At 43.3% G+C, this 15,597-nt stretch overlaps 1 protein-coding gene and 2 non-coding genes across 3 annotated transcripts in view; all 3 read left to right on the top strand.

Moving 5' to 3' along the window:
• The first annotated feature begins 1,120 nt into the window (after positions 1-1,120).
• trnae-uuc lies at positions 1,121-1,192 on the top strand. The gene has a single exon. It is a non-coding gene; the product is annotated as a tRNA-Glu (tRNA).
• Positions 1,193-3,158: 1,966 nt separating this feature from the next.
• On the top strand, positions 3,159-3,230 carry trnae-uuc. Its single transcript has one exon. It is a non-coding gene; the product is annotated as a tRNA-Glu (tRNA).
• Positions 3,231-15,033: 11,803 nt separating this feature from the next.
• Positions 15,034-15,597, top strand: part of drosha (drosha ribonuclease III) — a 185,543-nt gene continuing 184,979 nt past the window's right edge. The window contains 1 exon segment of the mRNA XM_034706399.1: positions 15,034-15,597. This exon segment is cut by the window's right edge and continues 296 nt beyond it. Within this exon segment, the coding sequence (XP_034562290.1) occupies positions 15,034-15,597 (564 nt within the window).

Here is a 15,597-nt window from a genome sequence, read left to right as displayed (position 1 = left end):
TCGTCAGCATATAGATGGCTTGAATCACATCCAACGACTGATGTTTGAGAGAGATTATGCATCTGTAAATATTATCACATACCCAACATCAAGATCGGATCAGATCCAGTCCCATCTTACAGACAGGACTCAGTCTGATCTCATCTTAATCCACCATGAGCAGAGCACTTTGCAGCATTTAGCAAGTTACAGTGGCAAGGACAAACTTCCTTTAACAGGCAGAAACCTCCAGCAGGACCAGACTCATGTTAGACACACATCTTCTGAGACCGTGTTGGAGAGAGGGATAGAGGGAGATGAAGAGAGAGAGAGAGAGAGAGAGAGAGAGAGAGAGAGAGAGAGAGAGAGAGAGAGAGGAGAGAGAGGATAGAGAGAGAGAGAGAGAGAGAGAGAGAGAGAGAGAGAGAGAGAGAGAGAGAGAGAGAGAAGGGAGCTCAGGGACTCCAGGAAGGTCTAAGAAAAGAGAGAAGAGAGGGAGACCAGAAGAAAGAAAAGAGGAGAATAAATGGTGAAGGATAGAAGGAAAGAACGGGATGAGAAAAGGAGACATAAAGGATGAAAAAACATGGAAAGAACAAAGAGGGAAAGAAAGGAATGAAAGGAAAAATAAAATAAAAAGAAGGAAGAAAGAAGGAAAGAAGGAAGGAGAAGGAAGGAGAGAAAGGAAGGAAAGAAAGAAACAAGGAAAGAAAGAAACAAGGAAAGAAAGAAACAAGGAAAGAAAGAAAGAAAGAAAGAAAGAAAGAAAGAAAGAAAGAAAGAAAAAAAAAAAGAAAGAAAGAAAGAAAGAAAGACCCAAAAAAGGAATCTACAGGAGAGATGCAGAGGAACCTACGAGACAAGGGAGCTCAGGGACTCCAGAAAGGTCTATGGTTAGTAACTTTAATGGGACAGGAAGAGTTAAAGTAAGAGACAGGCAGAGAGAGGGAAAGACAGGATCCCAGTGTGTCAGTCTAAGCCTATAGCAGCATAACTAAGAGCTGGTCCAAGCCTGATCCAGTTCTAACTGTAAGCTTTATCAAAAAGGAAAGTTTGAAGCTACGGTCTATCCAATCAGTCATGACTTGGACTAAGTGTGATATCCTTAGTCTAACTAGAGATAAGACACCTCAAAATCATGTCCCATATGGTCTAGCGGTTAGGATTCCTGGTTTTCACCCAGGCGGCCTGGGTTCAACTCCCGGTATGGGAATAGTCTTTAAGATATCCAGCAGCCTCATTAGTCTACTCAGCCTCCTATAGTACACACAGAGACAGGGTTTAAATTAGAATAAAGACACTGTCAGCACTTTAAGTACAACAACAAAATTTCTCCTCAGACTCTTTCCAAACAGAGCAGGTCTAGACCGTACTCTATATCCTATTATTAACAAAGACCCAACATCAAGACCGGATCAGATCCAGTCCCATCTTCCAGACAGGACTCAGTCTGATCTCATCTTAATCCACCATGAGCAGAGCACTTTGCAGCATTTAGCAAGTTACAGTGGCAAGGACAAACTTCCTTTAACAGGCAGAAACCTCCAGCAGGACCAGACTCATGTTAGACACACATCTGCTGAGACCGTGTTGGAGAGAGGGATAGAGGGAGATGAAGAGAGAGAGAGATGATAGTGGTGAGATGGATAGTAGTAGTTGTAGCAGCTGACTATCAGTTGCAATGATCCAGAGGAACCTACGAGACAAGGGAGCTCTGGGACTCCAGAAAGGTCTATGGTTTGTTACTTTAATGAGACAGGAAGAGTTAAAGTAAGTGATGGGAGGTGGGTGAGATAGGATCCCGGTGTTTCAGTTCCCCCGGCAGTCTAAGCCTATAGCAGCATAACTAAGAGCTGGTCCAAGCCTGATCCAGCTCTAACTATAAGCTTTATCAAAAAGGAAAGTTTGAAGCCTACTTCTTTCGTTGAAAAATAGCAACCGCAGTGACCTGAATCGTGGAATTCAGGTCTAGACCGTCCTCTATGTTCTACTATTAACAAAGACCCAACATCAAGACCGGATCAGATCCAGTCCCATCTTACAGACAGGACTCAGTCTGATCTCATCTTAATCCACCATGAGCAGAGCACTTTTCAGCATTTAGCAAGTTACAGTGGCAAGGACAAACTTCCTTTAACAGGCAGAAACCTCCAGCAGGACCAGACTCATGTTAGACACACATCTGCTGAGACCGTGTTGGAGAGAGGGATAGAGGGAGATGAAGAGAGAGAGAGATGATAGTGGTGAGATGGATAGTGGTAGTTGTAGTAGTAGTAGTCTCAGAGGAACCTATGGAACAAGGGAGCTCAGGGACTCCAGAAAGGTCTATGGTTAGTAACTTAAATGGGACAGGACTATGACTTTGATGTGCTGCGGTCTCATGTTCATAAAAACGACCCTGCTGCAGCTGTAGTAACGTCCCGTCACACTAAGGTACAAAACACAGCTGAGGTCACGTACTATTTATTATTTTTTCACTCTCAAAAAATAATGGAATCGGAATCAGGAATGGATAAGAACTGGAATTGATAAAACTGAAATGGTTCCCAACACTACTCTGAGCTGCTGAATGTGAAAGTTTTTCCCTGACGTATTTGTCGTCCTTGAAAAACTACTTGCTATCAGACCTTTGATGTCTTTTGTCCTTTTTGTCCTTATGCTACAAAACGCTGCAGCAATCTGCCAAAAAAAACATGGCAACCCAAAAGATAACCTCACAGGATGCTTGGGTTGAGGATACTTATTCTCAGCTGTGTGTATTCCAGCCGGAGTAAAAAGCTGAATTGATGCATCTCAGCGAGAACAAGGTCGTGACTGCTCACACACAATGCATCCTGGTACGTGGAGGTTTGCTGAAAAGGCTCGCTGACAGGGAGAATGAAACTTTATCTTTTAGTGCTGGAGGCAGAAACCTCCAGCAGCACCAGACTCATGTTAGACACACATCTGCTGAGACCGTGTTGGAGAGAGGGACAGAGGGAGGTGAAGAGAGAGAGAGAGATGATAGTGGGGAGACGGATAGTAGTAGTAGTAGCAGCTGGAATCTGGCACGTCCACAGCAGCAGGAACCTAAGAGACAAGGGAGCTCAGGGACTCCAGAAAGGTCTATCCAGTCAGTTATGACTTGGACTAAGTGTGATTTCCTGAGTCTGCCTAGAGTAAGACATACCCATGCCAAGTCCCATATGGTCTAGCGGTTAGGATTCCTGGTTTTCACCCAGGCGGCCCGGGTTCAACTCCCGGTATGGGAATAGTCTTTAACCTTTGCAGTTGCCTTACATGAGTACTCTCATTTCTGTCATCCTCAATGCAAGAGGGAGAGAGAGATGAGACAGATAGTAGTAGTTGTAGCAGCTGGATGTCTATGACAGAAATCCAGAGGAGCCTACGGGACAAGGGAGCTCAGGGACTCCAGAAAGGTCTATGGTTAGTAACTTTAATGGGACAGGAAGAGTTAAAGTGAGAGACAGGCAGAGAGAGGAGAGAGGGGAAGACAGGATCCCAGTGTGTCAGTCTAAGCCTATAGCAGCATAACTAAAAGCTGGTCCAAGCCTGATCCAGCTCTAACTATAAACTTTATCAAAAAGGAAAGTTTGAAGCCTACTCTTAAACGTAAAGAGGGTGTCTGCCTCCCGGACCCTGACTGGTAGATGATTCCAAAGGAATCAGGTTATGATTAAGGTTAGAGTTAGGATTAGGATTAGGGTTAGGGTTAGGGTTAGGGTTGGGGTTAGGGTTAGGGTTAGGGTTAGGGTTAGGATTAGGATTAGGGTTAGGATTTGGGTTAGGGTTAGGGTTAGGGTTAGGGTTAGGATTAGGATTAGGGTTAGGGTTAGGGTTAGGGTTAGGGTTAGGGTTAGGATTAGGGTTAGGATTAGGATTAGGATTAGGATTAGGGTTAGGGTTAGGATTAGGATTAGGGTTAGGGTTAGGGTTAGGATTAGGATTAGGGTTAGGGTTAGGATTTGGGTTGGGGTTAGGGTTAGGGTTAGGGTTAGGGTTAGGATTAGGGTTAGGGTTAGGGTTAGGATTAGGATTAGGGTTAGGGTTAGGGTTTGGGTTAGGGTTAGGGTTAGGGTTAGGATTAGGGTTAGGGTTAGGGTTAGGGTTAGGATTAGGGTTAGGGTTAGGGTTAGGATTAGGATTAGGATTAGGGTTAGGGTTAGGATTTGGGTTGGGGTTAGGGTTAGGGTTAGGGTTAGGATTAGGGTTGGGGTTAGGGTTGGGGTTAGGGTTAGGGTTAGGGTTAGGGTTAGGATTAGGGTTAGGATTAGGGTTAGGATTAGGATTAGGGTTAGGGTTAGGATTAGGATTAGGATTAGGGTTAGGGTTAGGATTTGGGTTGGGGTTAGGGTTAGGGTTAGGGTTAGGGTTAGGGTTAGGGTTAGGGTTAGGATTAGGATTAGGGTTAGGATTTGGGTTAGGGTTAGGGTTAGGGTTAGGGTTAGGATTAGGGTTAGGGTTAGGGTTAGGGTTAGGATTAGGGTTAGGGTTAGGGTTAGGATTAGGATTAGGATTAGGGTTAGGGTTAGGATTTGGGTTGGGGTTAGGGTTAGGGTTAGGGTTAGGATTAGGGTTGGGGTTAGGGTTAGGGTTAGGGTTAGGGTTAGGATTAGGGTTAGGGTTAGGATTAGGGTTAGGATTAGGGTTAGGGTTAGGGTTAGGGTTAGGATTAGGGTTAGGGTTAGGATTTGGGTTAGGGTTAGGGTTAGGGTTAGGATTAGGATTAGGGTTAGGGTTAGGGTTAGGGTTAGGATTAGGATTAGGGTTAGGGTTAGGGTTAGGATTAGGATTAGGGTTAGGGTTAGGATTTGGGTTGGGGTTAGGGTTAGGGTTAGGATTAGGGTTAGGGTTAGGGTTAGGGTTAGGGTTAGGGTTAGGGTTAGGGTTAGGATTAGGGTTAGGGTTAGGGTTAGGATTAGGATTAGGGTTAGGGTTAGGGTTAGGGTTAGGATTAGGATTAGGATTAGGGTTAGGGTTTGGGTTAGGGTTAGGGTTAGGGTTAGGGTTAGGATTAGGATTAGGGTGAGGGTGAGGGTTAGGATTAGGGTTAGGGTTAGGGTTAGGATTAGGGTTAGGGTTAGGGTTAGGTTTAGGATTAGGGTTAGGGTTAGGGTTAGGATTAGGGTTATGGTTTCTGATTAGGGTTAGGATCAGGGTTAGGGTTACGGTTGCTGATTAGGGTTAGGATTCGGGTTTCTCATTAGGGTTAGGGTTAGGGTGAGACATATAAACATATCTGTAGAACCAGAACCAAACTCAAGCAAACCGAACCAGAACCAAACCAGAACCAAACCGAACCAGAACCGAACCAGAACCAAACCGAAACCAGAACCGAACCAGAACCGAACCAGAACCAAACCAGAACCAAACCGAACCAGAACCGAACCAGAACCGAACCAGAACCGAACCAAACCGAACCAGAACCAAACCAAACCAGAACCAAACCGAAACCAGAACCGAACCAGAACCGAACCAGAACCGAACCAGAACCGAACCGAACCAGAACCAAACCAAGCCAAACCAAACCAGAACCAAACCGAAACCAGAACCGAACCAGAACCGAACCAGAACCGAACCAGAACCGAACCAGAACCGAACCAGAACCAGAACCGAACCAGAACCGAACCGAACCAGAACCAAACCAAGCCAAACCAAACCAGAACCAAACCGAAACCAGAACCGAACCAGAACCGAACCAGAACCGAACCAGAACCGAACCGAACCAGAACCAAACCAAACCAGAACCAACCCAGAAAGGAACCAGAACCGAACCAGAACCGAACCAGAACCAAACTCAAGCAAACCGAACCAGAACCGAACCAGAACCGAACTCAAGCAAACAGAACCAGAACCAAACTGGAGCAAACATTATTAATGTCCTCAGGTTGGCATTGAGAAAAATCAGATGCCTCAGTTTAGATGGGCTGATCTGATTTCTCCTCTCAGTGAGTATTTGCCCGGTCTTTGAGAAGACTCTCTCAGATGGAACAGATGAAGCCATGATATACAGCCTCCCCTCCATCACCTGTATCCTATATCCTCACATGTGATTGGCCGCATGGCCGCCATGCTGACCAATCAAAACAAAGTTCTGCTGTGAGCAGAGCTGGGGCTGAGCACTGAGAGAGCTAAGCAGGGAAAGGAACAAACTGGGAGCCGGCTCTCCCTAGATGTGAGCCGGCTCTTCTGATTCACTATAAAGCATCGACTCTCAGATCACTAATGTAGAGACTCTGACGTCATCATCACATCATCAGCATAGAATCCATCTCCATCCTTCATTCTCATCCGCCTCTTTTGTTTGAAATAATATGCCCTCTTATTTCCGTGTGTCTGTCTTGCTTGTTGTTTTGTTTGCACCGATGCTTTCACTCAAATGAAATCCCTCACAGGAAATACATTTTCTTTGAAGCTGAAGTACTTCATTGAAGTGTAAATGTTCATGTTCTGTACTCAGCAATCTTGATATGAGGGAACATGCAAAAATATCCTGTTTACATAACAACCTCCATTATGTTGTGTTTGCTAATATATACTGCCGGGGCCAAAGTATATGCAGTGCTTATGTTGTTGCAAATTCATGTTTGGAGCTGAACCGCCTCCACTCCGCTTGTTTCAGGCGCTCCACCAGATGTTCAGAGATCCTGGCTGCAGGGGGTTTGCTCCCACCACACCCAGGGGGATGGATGAGATCCAGCGCTCTGGAGCACAAAACACAAGATCCACTAAGTGGCTCACTCTCCAAGTTCCTAAGGCGTTTTCAACCGGAGGAACTTTACCCCTGAGCTACATGCGTTTCGACTGGTGCAGGGTCTAAATTTAGTTCAGGGGTAGATAATCTCCCCCCTGAAAAAGCCCCTGCTAGTGGGGTAGTACTTTTCAAAGGTTCCAGGGCTTCCAGGGGGCGGGGCCTGCAATGCTGAACGTGTCTGATTGGTTGATTAACCTCAGTGTTTTTATTCATCCCTCCGTCCACAATAACATCACACACATCTGTGATTCACTTGATTTCTCTTTCTTTCATTAGTTTTTATTTGTTCTATCTTTTTTGTATGTGTGTGTACTTTTCAAAAGAAGAAGCTGTGATTCTCTTGATTTAGCAGCTTGTAACAGTAGTCTTCTCTCAGCCCCACCGTGAATGCGTCTCTCCTGGTGTTCCGGTTTTAAAAGTGACCCTGTAAACTGGAGACCTTCAGCTGAACGTGTCAGTGTTTGTGGAGTTTGCACAGCTGTTGAAACACAGAGGGAGTTCCTGGGAATGCAAACTAGTTTAGTTTTTATTAAGATTTCAAAATATCCTCATCAGATATTTAATGATGGTCTAAAGACGTTTATGAGGGATGCATCCGGCTGAGAGTCTCCAGTTAACAGGGTCGCTGTTTAAACCAAAACACCGGCCGATCTCTGCCACGGCTTTTTGAGTTCAAAAGGATTTTAAAGCCGTGTTGAAACGTCTTTGCTACTCGCGCTTATCTCCTCTCACGTGTTGATTCAGTGAATCCATCTGTGATGAAATATAGCACCATCTAAAACAGCGCCAGCTGAGTCTCTTCATGCTAACGGTCCGGTGTGTGTCCGGTGTGCATATATGTGTCCAGTGTGTTCATATGTGTTCGGTGTGTTTTATATGTGCCCAGTGTGTGCATATGTGTCTGGTGTGTATATTTGTGGGATGCGGGGCACCATTGCTGTGAGGCTGGGTGGATGGTTATGGTTATTGTGTTCATACATGTATTCCTGTACAGACGGTGGCAACAAATCTCCTTATTAAGGACAAATAAAGATCTATCTATCTATCTATCTATCTATCTATCTATCTATCTATCTATCTATCTATCTATCTATCTATCTATCTATCTATCTATCTATCTATCTATCTATCTATCTAACAGGCTAACTGTTGTGTTGCTCATAATGATACCTGCCTGTCCGTCTGCCTCTATGGTGTCATCTGCGATGAATGGCATTCCTCTTTGTTTTACTGCCCTCTACTGGTCTGGTGGTGTAGTGCATTTACTTTTTTTTCTCCATACGTCACTGGCCTGATTTGCACAATCTACCCGCAGCTTCAGCCTGTGGTCGAAACACAGACAACAATGGGGGGCAGAGGGACCTTTTAGTTCAGGGGAAAGTAGTTCTGGGGGCTAAAAGACCCCGGAACTCTTGGTCGAAGTGCACCTCTAGAGTTAATTCAGAGCTGGGAAGATCTGCTTTTGGATTTGTTGCATCATCTGTGTTGAATTCACTTCAAAGCACTTTAAAAAATGAATGCACTGGTTTCTTTGAGTCATTTTAAATCATTAGTTTAAGACTTTTTAACCTCTGATTGTACCTGTTTTAACTGGATTTGTTTTGACATTGCTTTTTAATTGTTGTCTGTTTTTAATTGATCATCATTCTTTGAAGGTTTCTTTTATATGCTCGACATCGTTGTAAATGAGGGCTTTGCTCTCAGGGATTCTTGAGTTCAAATGAAGATAATTAATATTATTCTCACATGTTGCTGCTTTATGTGGTCATGTGTGATAATATTCTGAAAACAAGCATTTAAAGGAGTCTCATTAGGCTTATAGAAACTAAGATTTCAGCCTCTCCTGATATTGTGCTGCAGGTAATACATTAAACAATGTATTGACTATTCCTTAATGACCTGCTGCCTGAGTCAGAGCCTTGATTAATCCCGAAGGCTTTGAATTTACTCGAGGTAGGAGCTCTCTGAAAAACATTTTAATGGTCCAGGCTCTGTGTAAAGACTTTTTAAAAATCAATTGTAAACACAGAAAAATAAAGCTGTTACCCAAGCTGTCGATAAGTTAGAGAACCACACTGTTGGAGGATATTCCTGTGTTTTTTTTCAGCAATAAGATTCCCTGTTATGAAGCCACAAACTTCAGGCCGCGCAGTGTAATTATCGTCTAATTTTCTCCACACAGTCTCCCAAGAAGGTTGAAAATAATGCGAAGATTGTAGGTGTTCCTCGGAGCAAACTGTGTGGGCTCGTGGACTCTGACCTCTCTCCTCCACATTGACTCATCAAACCTCAGTGAAGCCTCACAGCAGGGGGAGAGGGGGGGGATGGGGGGACAGTGCAGCTCCACACGGAGCTGTGAGCTGAGTACTCTAACCAGCATCACCAGAGGCGGGGTCAAATCAATACAGAGGAGAAGTCTAATCCGTTCACTTATCTTTACTCTGCAGGGGAGGCGACATGGATCAAGGCTGATACACTCCCCAGCTGCTTTTAAAATGCAGAACGTTTGGCCTTCAGACATACATGTACTGAGTTAAACCACTGATGCTTTCTCCGCTCCATTCATCCTGGAAATGATGTGTTCTGTGTTTCCATGGAAATAAAAAAACTTGTACTTGTGAGGCAATTTTTAAATAAGGGCTTATGCTGCCCTCTAGTGGATACAGGATGCAGGTACACAGGAACTTTATTTACAAGATCACAAGTTTAAAACAAACACACGCAGCTGAAATGACTGAATGATGGAGTTAAAAATGACAAAGGAAGAGAAGGGACGGCTATGGAGGGTCAAAGGTTGCCTCAAGGAAAAGGGAAATAGCATCAGTTTTTGCACATAACAATGACCATTAAAACAAAACAGCCAATTCTGTCAATTCTAATAAGAAAGCAAATGCATCTTATTTTCAATTACTACTTTCAGGGACACTCTTTACCATGAAAAATGCTTATTATACCACACATGTATTCAAGGGAAGCCATAAAGATAAGCATCAATACCTACATTTTACTCATTACTAGAAATACTTAACTTTATCAGAAATCATTTGTGCTTAAATAGTTAAAGGGGACATATCATGCTTTTTTCATCAATATATATTGGTCTAAGAGGTCCCCAAAACATGTCTTTAAAGTTTATGCTCAAAAAAACACTTTGAAATCAGATTTTGGTCTGCCTGAAAAACCCTCTTCTTCAGCCCTCCTCAGAACACTCTGTTTTCTCTCTGACCACGCCCCCTCAGGAAGTGGATGTGCCTCGGCTCTCCAGCACGTTGATCTAATGTTTACATGTTGGCTGAATATACACGGCTGCTCACAGACCCGCGTTACTTCAACCCTCTGAATCTGATCCAGAATCTGATCCTGACGGAGAGGCGCCTGTAGCAGGACCTTTCTGAAGGATTGGTCACAGATTTAGTGTTTCTTGTTGTTTTATTTATCAGTATGTCGACGTGTGTCTTGGTACACAGCTACGAACATGTAGCTATGTGGCTATGCTAACTAGCGCTAGCACTTATCCATGATAAATAAAAATCATCCACTAGATCTTCAAATCTGCAGACGTGGGGAGTAAAACCGACCTCTGCCAGAAAGGCAGCGGGACCTTTCTGAAGGATTGGTCACAGATTTAGTGTTTCTTGTTGTTTTATTTGTCAGTATGTCGACGTGTGTCTTGGTACACAGCTACAGCTACAGCTATGAACATGTAGCTATGTAGCTATGCTAACTAGCGCTAGCACTTATCCATGACAAATAAAAATCATCCACTAGATCTTCAAATCTGCAGACGTGGGGAGTAAAACCGACCTTTGTGTTTATTAAGACAGCCTACAACTAGCATGCCTCCCTCCTAAGCTCCTTGTTAGCACACATGTGTGCAGGTAATGAAAAACGGAGGAGGGGTTCAGTATTATTTTATACAGTCTATGGGCTGAACAAGCTCCGAGCTCTGACTCCGTGACAGACCGGATATTGTTGTGACGTAACAAAAACACTGAAGTCTGAAACGGCTCGTTTCACACACATTTACAGAAAGGTGGAGAAATCAGAACAGGGGCAGAATGGATTCCTTTCATTCTCTGGGGGTTTGTAGACAGGGACACATATTTCAGGTAGAGAACCATTAAAAAGTCCATTTTGCATGATATGTCACCTTTAACTTTATCAGAAATCATTTGTGCTTCAATATTTAATGTGTTGAACTAGTTAATGTCACAGAAGTCAAAGAACATGAAAAAGTACAGGACATTTAGTGAATACATTTGGAGGAGGAGTGAATAATGTAACAGAAATACAAAATCACAAACACTCCATGATATAGTAACAACAGATTATGTTTAAATAGCCTGGTATGTGGTCTTTTACAAGGAATTTAACTCTGGTTTTGGACTATATTCAACTCACAGACGAGCAAACTGACATACAATTAAAACACGGACAAGTTAAATAACACCGATACACTAAGATACATAAAAGGAGGCTATGAAGCCAATTCAAGTTTTTATATATACATATTATTATAAACCAAGAAAAATAATGGTGAGGCAATTTTACAAGTCGTGTAACATTTTTACCAGTCACAAAACAAATTTACAAACGGCAGATTCTGACAGAAAAGGACTGTACCAATGATTTTCAAAATAAAAGTCGTTTGTTTGTCAAAAAGTTCAACAGCCAGGGAATTCATATATATTTGACATTAACAACCCCCTAAAATATTTTGATTCAGACTAATAAGAGAACACCTCAAAATGTTGTTCTGGCCAATCACAGCTATATCTGATTTGGAATTTCAAAATAAATGTATACGGTGAATTTCCAATTGTTTTATTTTGAAAGCTGTGATTGGTAGGAACGTATTTTGAGGTGTTCTCTTATCAGTCTAAATCAAAGTATTTGATGCAAAACAGGCTTGTTAATGTCAAATATATATTAATTTTCATATTACATACGTCTTTTATTTTGAAAATCTGAGTACATTCCTCTTCCGTCAGAATCTGTTCTTGTAATTTTGTTTCTGGACTTGTAAAAATGTCCCGTCTCTTGTACAAGTGTTTCTGATTTTGTAAATGTGTTTTCTTAAATGTAAATTTCTTTTGTTCTTGGTTCTTGGAGGGCCAGTTCGGTCCTGGGCTGTCCTCTGGACTCCATAGAGGAGGTGGGTGAGAGGAGGATGTTAGCCAAGCTGACATCCATCATGGACAATCCCTCTCACCCCCTGCATGAGACTGTGGGGTCCCTGAGCAGCTCATTCAGCAGCAGACTGAGACTCCCACCCGGCAGGACGGAGCGCTACCCCAGGTCCTTCATCCCATCTGCAATCAGACTGTTTAACACCAGCACTGCTGTGTCCCGTTAATCAGCTGTTCTCATCTTTCATTCCACTACATGGAAGTTACTATGTGTAACTGCTGTATCCATCTGAATCGCACTGTTCTACATACTGTGTATGTTTGTTTTTAAATAAACTGGTGCAATTTTTATCGTGCAATAACTTACCTTATCTATTTATCAGATAGAAGTGTACATAGTGTGAATCCTTTCCTTTTTGATAAAGCTTATAGTTAGAGCTGGATCAGGCTTGGACCAGCTTTTGTCATGCTGCTATAGGCCTAGACTGCCGGGGGAACTGGCACACTGACACACTGGGATCCTAGCTCACCTTCTTCCCCCCAACCCCCTCATCACTTACTTTAACTCTGCCTGTCCCATTAAAGTTACTAACCATAGACCTTTCTGGAGTCCCTGAGCTCCCTTGTCTCGTAGATTCCTCTGAGCTGCCGTAGACGTCCTCCTGCTGTGGACGATCTGGACTCCAGCTGATACGGACGTGCTGGACTCCAGCGGCAACAGCTTCTACGACTCGTCTCATCACTATCACCTCTCTCTCTCTTACTCCCCTCTATCTGTCTTTCCAGACCCAACTCAGTCGAGGCATGATGGCTGTCTAACATGAGTCTGGTTCTGCCTGAGGTTTCTGCCTGTTAAAAGGAAGTTTTTCCTCACCACTGTAACTAGCTAAATACTGCGATGTGCAATGCTCATGATGGATTAAGGTGGGGTCAGACTGAGTCTTACCCTGTCTTGGTGTTGGGTCTCTGTTCATAATTTGACATAGTGTGGTCTAGACCTCCTATGTTTGTAAAAGCGTCTTGAGATAACGTTTGTTGTGATTTGGCGCTATACAAATAAAGATTGATTGATTGATTGATTGAATATATCTGTAATAGTTGCCATATTTTTTTTTATGTTTACTTTATTTTATTCTATTCTATTTTATTTTATTTTATTATATGTTACCCTTGTCATCGCTATTATTACTGTTATTATATTTTTTAACTATGTTAGTACATTGTTGTATTCCCCTGTCCCGTGTTGTAAGCTGCTGTAACAAAAGAATTTCTCCCAATGGGGGACAAATAAAGTATATCTTATCTTATCTTATCTTAAAAGTGTTTAATGTCATTTTGTTTTATAAAATGTAAAAATGTTTTGTCTCCAACTTTGTGAAAAGTGTTTCATCCTTTTGTAAATGTGCATTCCACTTCCCAGCCTTCTAAAAACATACAGAGAAAACATCCTGAATAACACAGCTCTCCAAATTACATCAGTAGTAGTGAAAGTGATCATTTTCTGCGCTACAGCGGTGTTTCAACCCGACCGGTAACCCTTCAAATCTGTACTGCAATCTCATTGGTCAATCCTCGTCCGTCTCTAGAACATTCCGACTGGAAACACTGTCCCAGAGAGCGTGGTACCTGAAGAATAACTGCAAATCCTCGCAAAACTCACCCTTTATAAAATCTTTTAAACTGCTCTTATCTCTCTATTGGACCCTGGAGTGATAACGGAATGACACGCTGCTTATTCTAGCTCTCCTTTATCGTTGAAGGTAATATATCCACTCATCCTCTGTGTCTCTGTGTGTTAGCAGGCTCGCTTCATAACCGTTGGTTAGCTAGTGGAGCTTATGCTAGCTGTTGCCACTCTCTCAAATATATCATATTTAATACTTCCTCATGGGGAATACTTCCACCCTTAAATATACTCTTATAAAGTAGATTCACTGTGTTTAATTTCATGTGTTTAATATAAATGTGTAGCAGCTAACGGTGCTTATGCTATGCTACACTGATGCTCTAAAGAGTGCAGGTGTTACGCTGTTTTTGGTCCAACTGTTCATCTGTAGCTTCGCTAATATCAGCTAATGATGCATAAAGTCAACAAATAATGTTGTTTTGCTGTTTAATTATGCATAAATCATTACAATGGCTTAATATTTAGCATCAGTGATGCTGTGTTTTGTTGTGTTAACATTTTGGATGAAACTAATGTTAAAAAAACTGGCAGAAAAGTCTATTTGAGCTCATAAAAAGTCAAGAAGTGTTGTTTAAATGATATAGAGTAAGGGGGAAATTCAGGTGTCTGGCAGATAAAATGATAAAAATCACATAAAACAAGTAATTCATGTGTCTGTCAGCTCATCTCCCATTGGCTAGAGAGTTCTGAAGCCTAATGGCTGCAGGGATGAATGATTTCCTGTATCTCTCAGAGAGATGAGCCGCCCACTGCTGCTGTTTCTCTGCTCCACAAAGAAGCTGTGAAGTGGATGATCTGTGTAATTTAGAATGGCCTCTCTAGCTTCTTCTGTGTGCATCTCTCCACCACAGCAGACTGCAGCATAGAAGAACACATGTGCCACCACAGACTGATGAAACATCTGCAGCATCTTTCTGCAGATGTTTAAGGATCTGAGCCTCCCTAAGAGAAAGAGGCAGCTCTGCCCCTTCCTGTAGAGTGCATCTGTGTTCAGGGACCAGTCCAACTTGTTGTCCAGGTGTACACCTAGATATTTGTAGGTTTGCACCACCTGGATGTCCACCCCTTGAATGTTAACTAGCTGATGGCAGAGCCTGGATCTTTGGAAATCTACTATAATTTCCTTTGTCTTTGAGGAGTTCAGTAGGAGGCGGTTTTTGTGACTCCAGTCATTGAAGGCCTTTGTCAGATCCCTGTATTCAGATCCCTGTATTCAGATCCCTGTATTCAGATCCCTGTATTCAGATCCCTGTATTCAGATCCCTGTATTCAGATCCCTGTATTCAGATCCCTGTCCACTCTGGATACACTCCACAATCGCAGTATCATCTGAGTAAATACTCTGATAAATGAAATCTGCTTATAGAAGTTTTATTTTTAAATTAAAAATATAAATATTTTGCTTTCCTCCTGCAGAAGTCTCTTCTTTGGGAGACTTGAACACATCACAGTAACCCCATCTTCTTCTTTGTCTCTCCTCAGTCATGTCGTTCCATCACGATCGCGGCGGTCCAAGAGGAGGACTGCCTCCAGGCCAGCACAGCTCCACTCAAAACTACCGCCCCACCAACCTGAGACCCCCTCCTCCGCAGCCACCCGTCACCCCGTACCACTACGACCCTCAAAACCCACCCACTTCAAGCTACCACGGCAACACAGGCTACATGCCCCAACACTCAGACTTCATGCAGTACCCTCCGCCTCCGCCTTCCCAGCCTCCTGGATCTCTAAACCAGTGCCCTGTGCGCCCGCCTTTCCCCAAGCCTCCTGTGCGACAGGGCTTTCCAGAACCTCCACCCAACTTCCCGCCGCCTCCGCTCCCCAGCTCCTCAGGTGGTCCCCCTACAGGGTCCCAGGTGTCTGCGCAGAACGCCTACCACCCTTACATGATGCCTCAAGTGCCGCCGCCGCCTCTACCTCACCCATCCATGCCTCCACCGTTAGCGTCACAGTCTATGGGCTACCACCCTCCTTACTCCACTAACTACCCTCATCCTCCTCACCCACCTTTCCCTCCTCCCCCCTTCAACCCAGGCTACACTCAGAGC

The sequence above is a fragment of the Notolabrus celidotus genome, chromosome 17 (genome assembly GCF_009762535.1).
Source record: "Notolabrus celidotus isolate fNotCel1 chromosome 17, fNotCel1.pri, whole genome shotgun sequence".
Lineage (NCBI taxonomy): Eukaryota > Metazoa > Chordata > Actinopteri > Labriformes > Labridae > Notolabrus > Notolabrus celidotus.
The sequence above is the reverse complement of the archived record's forward strand: the minus strand, read 5'-3'. Positions and strand labels throughout refer to the sequence as shown.